Below are 12,661 nucleotides of genomic sequence, written 5' to 3'. Positions count from 1 at the left end.
CTTCATACTTTTTGTGTGATGTGCATGAGAAATTCTTGATGGAAGGTCATCAGAGACTATTTTCCACTGAGACATTCTCAGATAAACTCAAGAAACTTGAGTGTTTATTTTTTTTTTCTTATTGAGTTAGTGATGCAACACCAAGCTCATATCTTGTTTAATTGATTGGACTTCATGTTTGTTAACTCCCACCTCCAGATAGGAGTTTTGGACATTATTAACCGTAACGATTTTCCTTCATTTATCAACTGTATGAGCATTTGTGCTCAGCAAAGAAAATAAATATCTGGATTGTGGGTCTCGCATGACATCAGACATATTGTTTGTGACTTCTAAAGATGTGCACGTGTATTTTATTGCCATTGTATTTATGAAAATGTTCCTTATCGGGTCCAAATCCTCTGAATTCTAGATGGTTCTAGTGTTTTTCGATTTCATCACAGAAACCGCAGAAAATTAGATCAATCTCTTCCTCCTTGCAGTTGTTGATGACAATGTCTTTGTGGGACTGCATAATTAGATAGTTTTAATGTATTTTTGAACCCAGTTTACAAAAGCTTGCTCATGAGTATAGTGGCGCCACCAGCCAGAATCCTGTACACACCGTGCATACAATTTACAATTTCTTTGAAGGTGTTTTTTTGTTGTTTTAGGTCATCTATGTACATCATCTTAGTGACAAGCAACTATTGTCAGTGCTGCAGAAGTCTCAGCTCAGCTTTATGATCAGAGAAACGTTTACCCACTAACACCGCCATAAAACTCATCACCATCATGTTATTTAACACTTTGATTCTAAAGTTTACGCTTAGAGCATTTACACAGATTACTCACAGCTTCCCATGTGTTCTAGAGAGTGAAACTTTGTTTCTTCCAAATCAGTCCCCCCCCCCCCCCCCCTCTAGATTTACACTTTGTGCTCACCTGACCTAATCGTTTTCAGTACCAGGCGGTGCTGGGACTGTGTGTGTGTGTGTGTGTGTGTGTGTGTGTGTGTGTGTGTGTGTGTGTGTGTGTGTGTGTGTGTGCCATGGAGCGATTCCCACAAGCTTATGTAAGAGGCTAATTGCCAATAACAAGCAATCTCTCCAGATAAGGAAGCATTCCAAGAGGAGAGTGGGCAAGAGGTGAAAATGTGCTTTTGTTTTTTGTCCTTTGAGGTCAACTACGTACATATTGTGATTGGGGCTCTTCTCTCACACTCATCTCCCTGTTTTTACCTCATTGTTTAATTTCTCTCCTTCTTCTCCATCTTTCCATCTCACTGCTGCTCATCCCGTCAATGTGAAGGAATGTAGGAATGTGTGGAGAGCTAGAAAAAGGATGATTGACAGTATTATCTCAGACAATCAGCCAAACTTTTGGTTTGTGCGCACAAGCACATGTAATAAGGTTATAGAGGGAGTCAGGGTTATAGCCCTCATGGTGAAATAAAACACTGATGGCATTATAAAATATTTCAAGGCTTACATTTCATGTGTGCAGCTTTTAAGAGTCTTAAAAGCACGTTGACAATGTTAAGTATTTTCATCAGAGAATGGATGCATTCTATGACTGTCATTACTGTAACTTAAAATTGGGAGTTTCAGAGAAAGACGAAAAAACTACTATATATGTTTACTTTCTTCATTAATGGTTAAACTTAGGGCCAGTAAGTCATTCTATCAATAAGAAGGCTTCATGAAGATTGAGCTGCAAGTGCGTGCAAGTGCGTGCATGCGTGTGTGTGTGTGTGTGTGTGTGTGGGTGGGTGCGCGTGTGCATGTGCATGTGTGCATGCAAACATTAGTAATGACTGTCATGATGGAGTGTTGAGTCACTTGTTTTTGATTCTGTGTTGTGTCTCATTTCTTTCATCTCCAAGAACTACAAAAAAATCCCCAAAATTGTGATTTCTGTAAACACTGAATTCTGGTTGATAACATTTTTCTCAGTTTTTATATCATTTTTGTTTTTTAAACTGACAGTGACATATAGTGAATAAAACGTTCTTGCAAGTCAATTACAAAATTGTTTCTGGGAATTGCTCCGATCTAAGTTCTTATGACTGACAAACATTCAGCACATTTTAAAATAACAGAGAACCAAAAAGAGAAAAACTTTAAAATAATAATGTGGCCAGTTTTGGAGGGTTTTCACACACACATTATGGATCCAGTTTTTGACTTTAAGCCACTGATTGTCTGCATTATCTGAAAGGAGGGTTTTAGTCATCTAACCCAGGGGAGTCAAAAACCTTTCAGTTCATCTTGAGTGGGCCAGATCAGTAAAATAGTGCCATAACAAGCTTTAAATTTAAACTTTAAAGTTATACTTTGTTGTGGTGCAGAGTATACATGATGAAAATATTGAGATTTTCATAAAATCAAACAATTACAACCGAAAATGACTACAATCTTAACATAAAGCCCATTTTAATGAAACCTTCTTGTGCAAAATGCAGTGAAATGCAAATGAAAAAACTTCTCATACAGCAGTTGCATTATGGGTGTTTTCACAAACCTTCCCTGACAGCATGGCTTTGAACCTAATGCTAGTTTGCTATCATTCATGGCAGCATCACTGATATCTCAGCTCTTATTGCTGTGTTGCTACTCTTGTTAAAAAACAATAATTTCTTTGAAATGTTTTAAATGTGCTTGGTGGTTTGGCTGGAGTGGAGCCTCCTGCAAGCCTGTTATGTTTAACAGCAGTATTTTTTGTGACAATTTTTGTTCTGGCCTTGATTTTCATTTCTTTGGTGTCTTTTGCTGAAGTGAGATTTTCTTTCATATCATCATTTTCGACTAACAAAAACCAGCTTTCCCTGGTTTACAATCAGAAGTGCCCTGATTTTTTAACCCAACAAATACCCTCTCTGGCCTGTGCCCACCCCTTTGCTGCATTGTTTCCACCACAGGGACACACACACACACACACACACACACACACACACACACACACACACACACACACACACACACACACACACACACACACACACACACACACACACACACACACACACACATACAGATTAAAACTACTTCATCAAACAACACACATGAATTCTCAATTCAACAAAGCACTGAAATCTAAAATCAGAATATTGAACTTCATATTTAACTTTTATTTCACACTCATGACACATACTTTGTCTTTTGTCATGTTATAAGTTGTGTTTATTGCTGGAGTTCCACTTCTCACATTAAAAGATAATGGTAACCTTGATAAATAAGTCCTGACAAATCTCCTCACTTTCTCGATTAAGTGCAGCTCACAGACACTTTCAACCCTATAGTAGAGGCGAAAGTAATGTTTTAAGCCAGTGATTCCCACCCAGGGGGCCCGACTCCCAGGAGGCAGCACTAAATATTCCTCGGGGGGCTCACAAAGTCCTCTAGATTTCAAGGGGTGTAAGGAGTGTGCCAGCAATTAATTCATTTATGTCACAAAATTACTAATGTTAAGCATTTTGGTTATGAAAGGTGTATCATTATGCATCTTTTGTGGCTCCAGTCCGTCAAACACCCCAAGATGGTGTGTAGAAAGAGTTTATCCTCAAAGAAAAGACGTTATATAACAAAGAAACTGTATTTCACACCAATTGTGTTATGAGGATCTTTCAACTTTATTGCCTTTTGAGTCAGCTGGGATCAGTCCCAGCTCCTTGTTGGATGGTGAAGATGCATGAGTGGTCGGAGGTCTGCTGTCAGTATCTATTAACCCACAGCCACATATAGGAACCTCAGTGGATTGGAAGGTGACTAGAAGCTCAGTTATTTGCCCCGGCCTTCCTGCCCCCTGCTCTGGGGACCTCTCAGTTACACAGTGAGACACAGACACACACACGAATGTGAGCAGGAATGTCAGCAATGTGAGCCGACCTGTACCTGAAAGCAATCCACCTCTTCTCATCTCTTCCCATTCTTTCATCATGACCTACTTCCGATCTCATTGTATGAGCCTATTTCATTTTCTCCATTTATTAACTGTCATCTTCTCTTCCTCATTGTCTCTTGTCTTTTAGTTTTCCTCTGTTCTTTTCTTATCTCCACTGTTTGGCTCCTGCTCTCTTTTTAATCTTTCTATCTCCCCCCTCTTGTTATTTCTCGCCCCCGCCTGTTTTGAAGTACGGGTTGAAAATGGAAACCTCCGTGTTGTTAAAAGGCATTGCACAGAATTGCTGATGACTTTATTTAGTCCTGTGAGTCACGCGCCTCTTTCTGTAGGTGCATTGCATGAGGTCCGGCTGATGTATGCATGATATGTGTGGTATGCCTGGGCCTCTGCTTTGGGTAGGTTTGTTTTGTGTATCAGGGCGCGACAGGTGGCAATGCTGAAGGACAGGTTTTTATGTGCGACATGAGACTATGCTCATTTCTGTCTTACTTCCTGCGCAATGGTTCCAGTAGATCTCAACACACACAATCTGATTTATGATAAAGTCTGCACACAAGAGCTTTGAACAGATTATCATACACAACAAAGACTCCATTATTGAGGAGCAAATTGTGATTATTTGATGGATAACTCGTAAGTGTAGAGTGGATGTGTGATAAGTGTTACCTGATTATCATGAACACACCTACTGGTTTCTTATTCTATTATATTCCAGGTTCTGCAGAAAGTCTCCAACTCTGAGTTTGGTTCTGCTGGTTTCTTCCTGTCAAAACAAAGTTTTTCATTTCCACTGTCTCCTCTTCTTGATCGTGTTGAATTGTTTTTGTCAGTAAAAGTGACTGTGTTGTATTTGGTGCACTAAAAATAAAAATGAAATTAATTCTCTCTTCTCTTGCCATCTTATTGCTTATGTGTCTGTGTTTCATTTTTGTTTTCTTTTTCATTGTTCTTCTTGTACAGCTGTGCTCATGCTGCTCTGAAGAGAGGTATCAGAGAGGCCAAGGTAGCATACAAGCAGAGGATGGAGGAGGACTTCAGCAGCAACAACAGCCAGCAGGTGTGGCATGGGATCCAGCACACCACCACAACCTCTGGGGACGCCTCACTGGTGGAGGAGCTCAACCACTTCTTCACCAGCTTTGAGGTCAAGCCACCGGTGGGGCCCACACTGCAGCTGTCATGCCCCTACAGCCAGACCTTCACTGTGCAGGAACAGGAAGTGAGGAGAGCCCTGAGGGCAGTTAACCCCCAAAAAGTTGTTAAACCTGACGGTGTGACTGGAAGGGTGCTGAGGGACTTTATTCAGTCCCTCTCCCCATAATCCATCCCACCCTGCTTAAAGTCCTCCACCATCATCCCTCTGCCTAAAAAGAACACTATCAGCAGCCTTAATGACTACCAGCCAGTGGCACTCCCCCCCATCATCATGAAGTGCTTCTCGAAACTGGTATGGAGTCACATAACATCATGCCTGCCACCCAAACTCAACCCACACCAGCCTACAGAACCGACCGGTCTATGGCTGGTGCACCACCAACAACCTCATCCTGAACGCCTCCAAGTCGAAGGAACTGATTGTTGACTTCATGAGGTGTAAACCGGACATTCAGCCAATCACTATGAATCGGGAAGGGGTGAAGATGGTGTCAGACTTTGGGTTCCTGGGGATCAACATCAGTGAGGACCTAACCTGCACTGTTAACTCCACAGTAATCCTGAAGAAGGCACAACAGAGACTCTACGTCCTGAGGATCCTCAGGAAGAACAACTTAAATGAGGAACTCTTGTCGTGCTTCTACCGCTGCTCAGTGGAGTCGGTGCTAAGCTATGGCGCCTCACTCTGGTTCCTCAGCTGCACCCCAGCAGACAGGAAGAGGCTCCAGAGGGTCATCACCACCACAGCAGACAGGAAGAGGTTCCAGAGGGTCATCACCACCACAGCAGACAGGAAGAGGCTCCAGAGGGTCATCACCACCACAGCAGACAGGAAGAGGCTCCAGAAGGTCATCACCACCACAGCAGACAGGAAGAGGTTCCAGAGGGTCATCAACACCACCCAGAAACTGATTGGCTGCCCTCTCCCATTCCTGGCAGACATCTTCACCAGCAACTGCCTCAGGAGAGCCCAGAACATCCTCAGGGACTCCTCACACTCTGGTCATCACCTCTTTGAACTTCTGCCATCAGGGAGGCGTTTCAGCGCAATAAAGACAAAAACAAGCAGACGGTTTGCACTGCAAAAAAATGCAGGGATGGAACTGAGCTTTATGGAGCGATATGGCAAAGTGTGAGCCAAATCCGGTGTCCGTTTCCACTGCAGAAAGTAGGTTAAAAAGTAGGCGGTGCTTAGAGCTCCGCAGATATGTGACGTTACAACAGTAATCTTAGCCAGGCGGCAAATCTGGACCGTATGAATCCTCTGTTGTTGTTGTTGTTGTTTACATCCTCCACTTTACACTAGTTGTTTTAACTTTTATTTTTTGCAGCTACAAAGCTGCAGCTGCAACTTCCTTGTTGGTCCCAAGAGAGCGAACGCTGCGGTGACTTGCCTCGCACCCGAGCGCGCTCCGGCTGACCGCCGGAACACGGAGACTCCTCTGAGCGTCTGTCTTTGCATCGTGTCCACACACCGTTCCTTCTGCCCGACCACTGGAGTGACGGAGATCCACCCCAACCTGGGGACCCTGGCACGGCACAACCGGCAGCGCAGACGTGATGCTGCGAACAGAAAGCTCAGACATGATGCAAAGTCCCGAGCCCCGGTAACTCCCTGCCTCACGTCCGCTCTTTCACGACCAACACGAAAGTTGAGCAGCAAAGTAAAGAAAAAAAACAAAACAACCAGTGCAAAGCTGACCACTCTAACAGCAGACGATTCATACAGCCGACATATTAAAATTTTGAGGGCATGTAGTAAATCACTGACCAATCAGCAGACGGCTCCTCAAGCTCAGACCCGTTCCATAGTCTCGGGTACCCCAACAGAGGAGTAGCGGAAAAGTGACCGCCGTTGGAGCGGTTGTTTCGGGAAAATCACAAATTCTTGCGGTGGAAACCCGAACCGTAACGGACTATACCTGTCCATTCCTGCACTTTTTGTGTGGTTTATAAAACAGTTTCTACCCAATAGCTGTTGTTGCCCTAAACGACTCAAACACCAACTAACCCTGAACTGCCGTTTTATCCCCCCTGTCATGTAAATACCCCCTGGGAACTCTGCATTTTTTTAATCTCTTAAATGTTTCTATGTCTGCATTATTCCATTTATCTCTGGGTTTTTTTTTATTATCTCTGCACCTTCTACTGTTTTGCACTGTTTTTCCTCACGAAAGCTGCTAATTTCTATTCTATTCTATTCTATTCTATTCTATTCTATTCTATTCTATTCTATTCTATACTATTCTATTCTATTCTATTTTGTTTTCCTTCAACAAACAGCTTCAGCTCTGCTCATACAGATAAATTCCTTCCAGGAGAAATACCAGAAACTGGAATGTAGATGGACTTGTCTGACTTTCGGTCTCAAGGCCTCAGATATGCTCGTCGAGTGTAAAGAAAACATATCCAGGAGAAGAGTCAAAGCCAATTTTAAAAGATCTCAAAAACACTGGCACTCCCATTCACTGACTATTTGATCAAGGACTGATGTGCTTCAAGCTGCTCCAGCTGCCTAACAGGAGCTCCCACAAGAGAGACATATAGAGACATGTTTGAGCTTATTTACCTCCTATTTAGACCAAAACTTTAGTTTATGTTGCATTAAGTGGTGAAATTAAAACACATTTTATGTCATTTTAATTGTTTTAGCCACTCTGGCTTGGAATGCAATAGAACTGGTCAATGCAAAAAAGGAATTTCCCCAAGGGGATGAATTAAAATATTATTCAAACATTATCAATTTGGCCATATGATCCGATACTGCACGGAGTAGCCTATTGATACTCGTACTTGTAAAAGCTCCCCGATACAACCTAGTAAGTACTATGCAATGTCATCCATCTGCATCAATCGCAGGAAGCAGACAAGTAAGGATGAATGATATCAGCGGTTTGGATATTCTTTAATATTAATGACAAGGACAAAATAAGACAGAATGTAAATCATGTTCTGCAACAATATCAAGAGAAGGTGACAGATAGTTCCTACAACACCAGCAACTTAATCACCAGAGACATTTGCACCTGCAGAGTTAGAATGATGTCACTCATTAGTTTAACTGCTCCATGGATCAGGAGGATTTTACTCCAAGTCACTACATGCTACAGCAGGGCTTGGTTGGTAGAGTGGTCTTCTCCCAATCGGAAGGTTGCAGGTTCAATTTCCATCTCCACTTGTCCACAAGCCAAAGTGTCCTTGAGCAAGACACTGCACCCCATAACCCTGTCCAGTGGATGAATTCAGTGCCTTGCATGGTACCTGCCTCTATTGTTGAATTTGAATGTGATTGTGTAAAGTGCTTTGGGGACTGCAGTACCATTACATGCTAACGAGTTTGGGGCTCACACACCATCACTGCTACAGGCCTTCTAAAACTCACCAATGACATCTTCCTCTCTGGCCTCCTCATCATCCTCATCATGGTTGACCACTCCATTCTCCTCTCCTGCCTGGTACCACTCTCTCCTCTCAGACAAGCATCTGCATCAATAACTGCATCTCCTCCGTCACTCCTCTTCTGCAAGGCGTCCCCCAGGTGCTCCCCTCCTTTTCATCCTCTCAATCCTCCCTCTTGGCAATATCATATGTAAACATATATTTCTACTGCTATGCCGACGACAAACATTTAGACCATCCATCACCACAACAACCTGCTCCACCCTGACCAACTGCCTCACTGAATAAAATAATAAATGAAATTAAAACATGGATGCAAGATAACTTTCTGCAAATAAACTACAACAAATCAGATATAATAATTATTGGTCTCAAATCCCTCACAACAAACATTGACAACTCCACCCTGTCCCCATCACCTCACATCTGTAATCTGGGAATAATTCTTGACAGCAACCTCACCTTCAAACAACACATCAACCAGATCACCTTCCTTCACCTCAAAATCATCACCCATGTTCGCAAATCACTCTTCTTCTCTTTTGCTAAACCATCGTCCATGCATTCATCACATCCCGAATCAACAACTGCAACAGGATTCTCTATGACTCATCTTCAAAAGTCCTCAATATACTTCAGTACATCCGGAATTCTGCTGACTGCCTTCTCACCACTCCAACTCCTGTGATCACGTCACTGCCGTCCTTCAGAACCTCCACTGGCTCCCGATCCGACAACACATCCAGTTCAAAACCAAGCCCACCCATACCAGAGACTTGTTCCTCCGCCAAATACAACATTTCATAAAAATTGTTCTCTATTTGTATTTTTCTCAGCCGGGTAACTCAGAATCAGTAAAGCTGGCCATCACTGCTGAGACTCGTTGAATTGGAAGAGACGTCAGTGCTCAAGTAGAACGCACATTTGTATTTCAAAATGTATCACAAATATTGAGACAATACATAATTTCACTCAGTATCATCTGATTTTTTCTAAATTCTTAAAAAAAAAAATAGATAGATAGATAGATAGATAGATAGATAGATAGATAGATAGATAGATAGATAGATAGATAGACAGACAGACAGATAGATAGATAAATAGATGGATATTTATCTATTGATTTATTTATAGTGTAATATGAGATAATATATACATGCGCACACACACACACACACACACACACACACACACACACACACACACACACACACACACACACACACACACACACACACACACACACAGACACACACACACACACACACACACACACACACACACACACACACACACACACTTATAAAGCTGTGCATAATCTTCCAGTGCTACTGAGTGAGCGATTACTGCGTGTTTACCTGTAGGCAGGCCGCCAATATTGCCAGAGTTGGGCAGCGCTGCATTAGTGCCTCCTGCAGAAGGTACCTGCAGGGCCTGTGATCCTCCTGGCTTTCCAGAAGGACATAAAATGATCACAGCCTCACCGTCTACTAAGATTTTATAATCTGTGATATGGTGACACCTGCTGGTCAAAATGTGAATGTGCAGAGCCAGTCGTGCAGCTCCATTCAGAACGAGCTGGAGCTTGGCAACAACATTTTCTGAACCACTAGACACAACTACTGGACAGGAGTCCAGATGGGACTAACGACTGGATAACAGTGAGAGCAGAGAATTCAGTGGGAGGCCTGACATTATCTTCTTGTAAAAGTCTTTGAAGTCCAAAAAGATATTCTGCCAGTATGGTACCCTGTCCTGCATTCCACCACCAGCAGAGTCTGCTGTAAAAAGGCCCAGCTACCAGCAACACCTCCCTGCCTCTACCCACCAGAGCTGGGTTCCACCAGCAGGTATCACCAGCAGGTACCACTTGCAGATATCCTCAGGGGTACCAGTAGTCGGTACCATCACCAGATACTTTTAGCAGGTACCACCAGCAGGTATTATCAGGAGGTACCAGCTGCAGGCACTATCAGCAGGCGGTACTATCCGCATGTTTGTACATGCGGATAGTACCATCAGCAGATACTCAGCAGGTACCATCAGCAGGTACTCTCAGCAGGTCGTGGTACTATCAGCATGTACCATCAGCAAGTACCACTGGCAGTTATGAATGTACACTGTGCTGTGAATCTGACATAGTACATTGTCCTCCAGCTCCATACAGAATTTGCATCTAAATTCTCAGACTTTGTGTCCACTTCGAACTCCAGAGCTCAGACAAACTCATTATAGTTAGTGATTTAAAAATTAATTCATGAAGCAGTGCAGCACCTGACTATGAAATTATTAATTAAATAGTGAAATAATTATATACATATACATAAGTATACTTATGTATGTTCCTTTTCAACATAAAATTAATGGGTATCTTAATAAATTAGCGACACATTTATATATAATAAATAAATGAATAAATGACACAGTTAAGTAATTATTTAATGATTTAATGACACCATTATATTTTTAATTAATTAATGACACATTTAACAAATTATTTAATGGCGTATTTATTTATTTATATATTTTGGCACATTTACAGTATACATACAGTATAGTGGAGCTATAAGTAAGTTAATTTGTTTAAAGTGTTTCTGTCATTTCTGTGTAAACGGACATTATTTTCAAAACGCTGCTGTGTAAAAACCGAAGTTTAATCAACTGAAATGCAAAAAATCCTATCTTTTCACATGTAAAGTTGTCGCATAAACATTCTCTTCTAGATTTAACAGGAGGCTGATATTGCAGTGACGCGATCTCTGCTGCTCGTTCCTGTCAGTACTGTACTCTAGTGATTGAAACCCGACTCCTTGAACGGACTCACGGGTTTTTGAGTCGTTCATCCAAGTGAATCGGTTGTCTGAGCCATTTGAGTCGTTTGATTCAGTTGCGCATGCGCACTATTTCCATCCGCTCCTGGACCTGGAGGCTCAGCTGAACTGCGACACGGGGGAGAATCATATATTCATAGTAAAATGCTGAAACACTTCTGAGGGAAATAAACAATAAGTACACACTAGTTTTCAGTGGCCCTGGTTTCCTTATTCTAGATTATGTGTTGTTTCTGAGGTTTAGTTGAATCATTAAGAAAAATTAGATAAATGATTAAACTGAAACCTGGCATCCAGAATGCCAGATATACAGTATATATTAATATATACATATGATTTAATAGTTTTTTTCCTTCCAACATTCTGATTTTCTTTTTTTACTCGTATCAATAAATAATGTGATGTTCATAGGGCAGAACTAATTATAGGGGACAATATTAAATGTAGCACAATACACGCTACAGTGGTATTTTAACATTGTTTATTATGTATTTAACCATGTAGTATTCATGTATTTATCTCTACAAGCTTTGTGAAACAAACTGTGTTTTTTTTTCTCCGCCGTCACTCAGTAACGTTCTGAGCGGAGCGCCGCTGCAGATTTCCAGGTGAGGGAGGGGCGGAGGGCTCACCGCTCACCGTGTGAATGGGGGCATTCGTGCTGAACGATTGAAGCGAGGTGATCGGGCATGTGAGTTGAACGACGGAAACGAGGTGAGTCGGTCATTCGTGCTGGACTTCACCGACAAGCTGACTCGAGCTGCTGAAAGCCTCATGTGAATGTAAGGAGCCGGAAGCTGCTGTGCTTAGCAGCTAGCATTAGCGGCTCGGCGACTCGCTGCTTTTAGCAGCTCTGTTAGCATTACAGCTGTTTTTCTCACAGGGCGACTAAAGGGAGTAATGGAGTTAGACTTGCAGCAGAACAGTGACATTTATATTTTCCTCTCTGCAGCTGTAGCAAGAATGACTCAGTGAACGAGTTAATGGACGTGAAAACTCGTGAGTCACCGTTCAGTAAAGTGACTCGCGGGTTTTGAACGATTCGTTTAAATTCGATCATCACTACTGTACTCACTGCAGTAACAAAACTTACCCAGCACTCATGAAATGTGTGTTTTCTCCCACAGTTTCGAAAGTAGGTCAGATCTCCTCTCTCAGCCAATCAGAGGAGAAGGGCGCTCGAGGGGGCGGGACCAAGCCGACCGAAGTCCAAGTAGGGTTTATTTAAGGCCAAATCCAACATATCTCTCCACCCGACTACATCTGCTGCGTCTGTGAGAGGTCTGCACGCCCGTTAGCGCGAAACTGTCGATATGGCTGACAACAGGGAGAAGAGCACTGACCAGATGAAGATTTGGAAGGAGAACAGGGTCTCGCAGGTCGGTATATGTGCA

At 42.5% G+C, this 12,661-nt stretch overlaps 1 protein-coding gene across 1 annotated transcript in view; it reads left to right on the top strand.

Moving 5' to 3' along the window:
• The first annotated feature begins 11,903 nt into the window (after window positions 1-11,903).
• cat (catalase) overlaps window positions 11,904-12,661 on the top strand; it is a 28,661-nt gene continuing 27,903 nt past the window's right edge. Inside the window, exons 1-2 of the mRNA XM_080504876.1 lie at window positions 11,904-11,981; window positions 12,395-12,646. Of these exons, the coding sequence (XP_080361002.1) occupies window positions 12,581-12,646 (66 nt within the window). The 5' untranslated portion in view covers window positions 11,904-11,981; window positions 12,395-12,580. The remainder of the gene's footprint in view (window positions 11,982-12,394; window positions 12,647-12,661) is intronic.

The sequence above is a fragment of the Blennius ocellaris genome (genome assembly GCF_963422515.1).
Source record: "Blennius ocellaris genome assembly, chromosome: 11".
Taxonomy (NCBI): domain Eukaryota; kingdom Metazoa; phylum Chordata; class Actinopteri; order Blenniiformes; family Blenniidae; genus Blennius; species Blennius ocellaris.
Note: the sequence above shows the minus strand (reverse complement) of the source record. Positions and strands in the feature narration are given on the sequence as shown.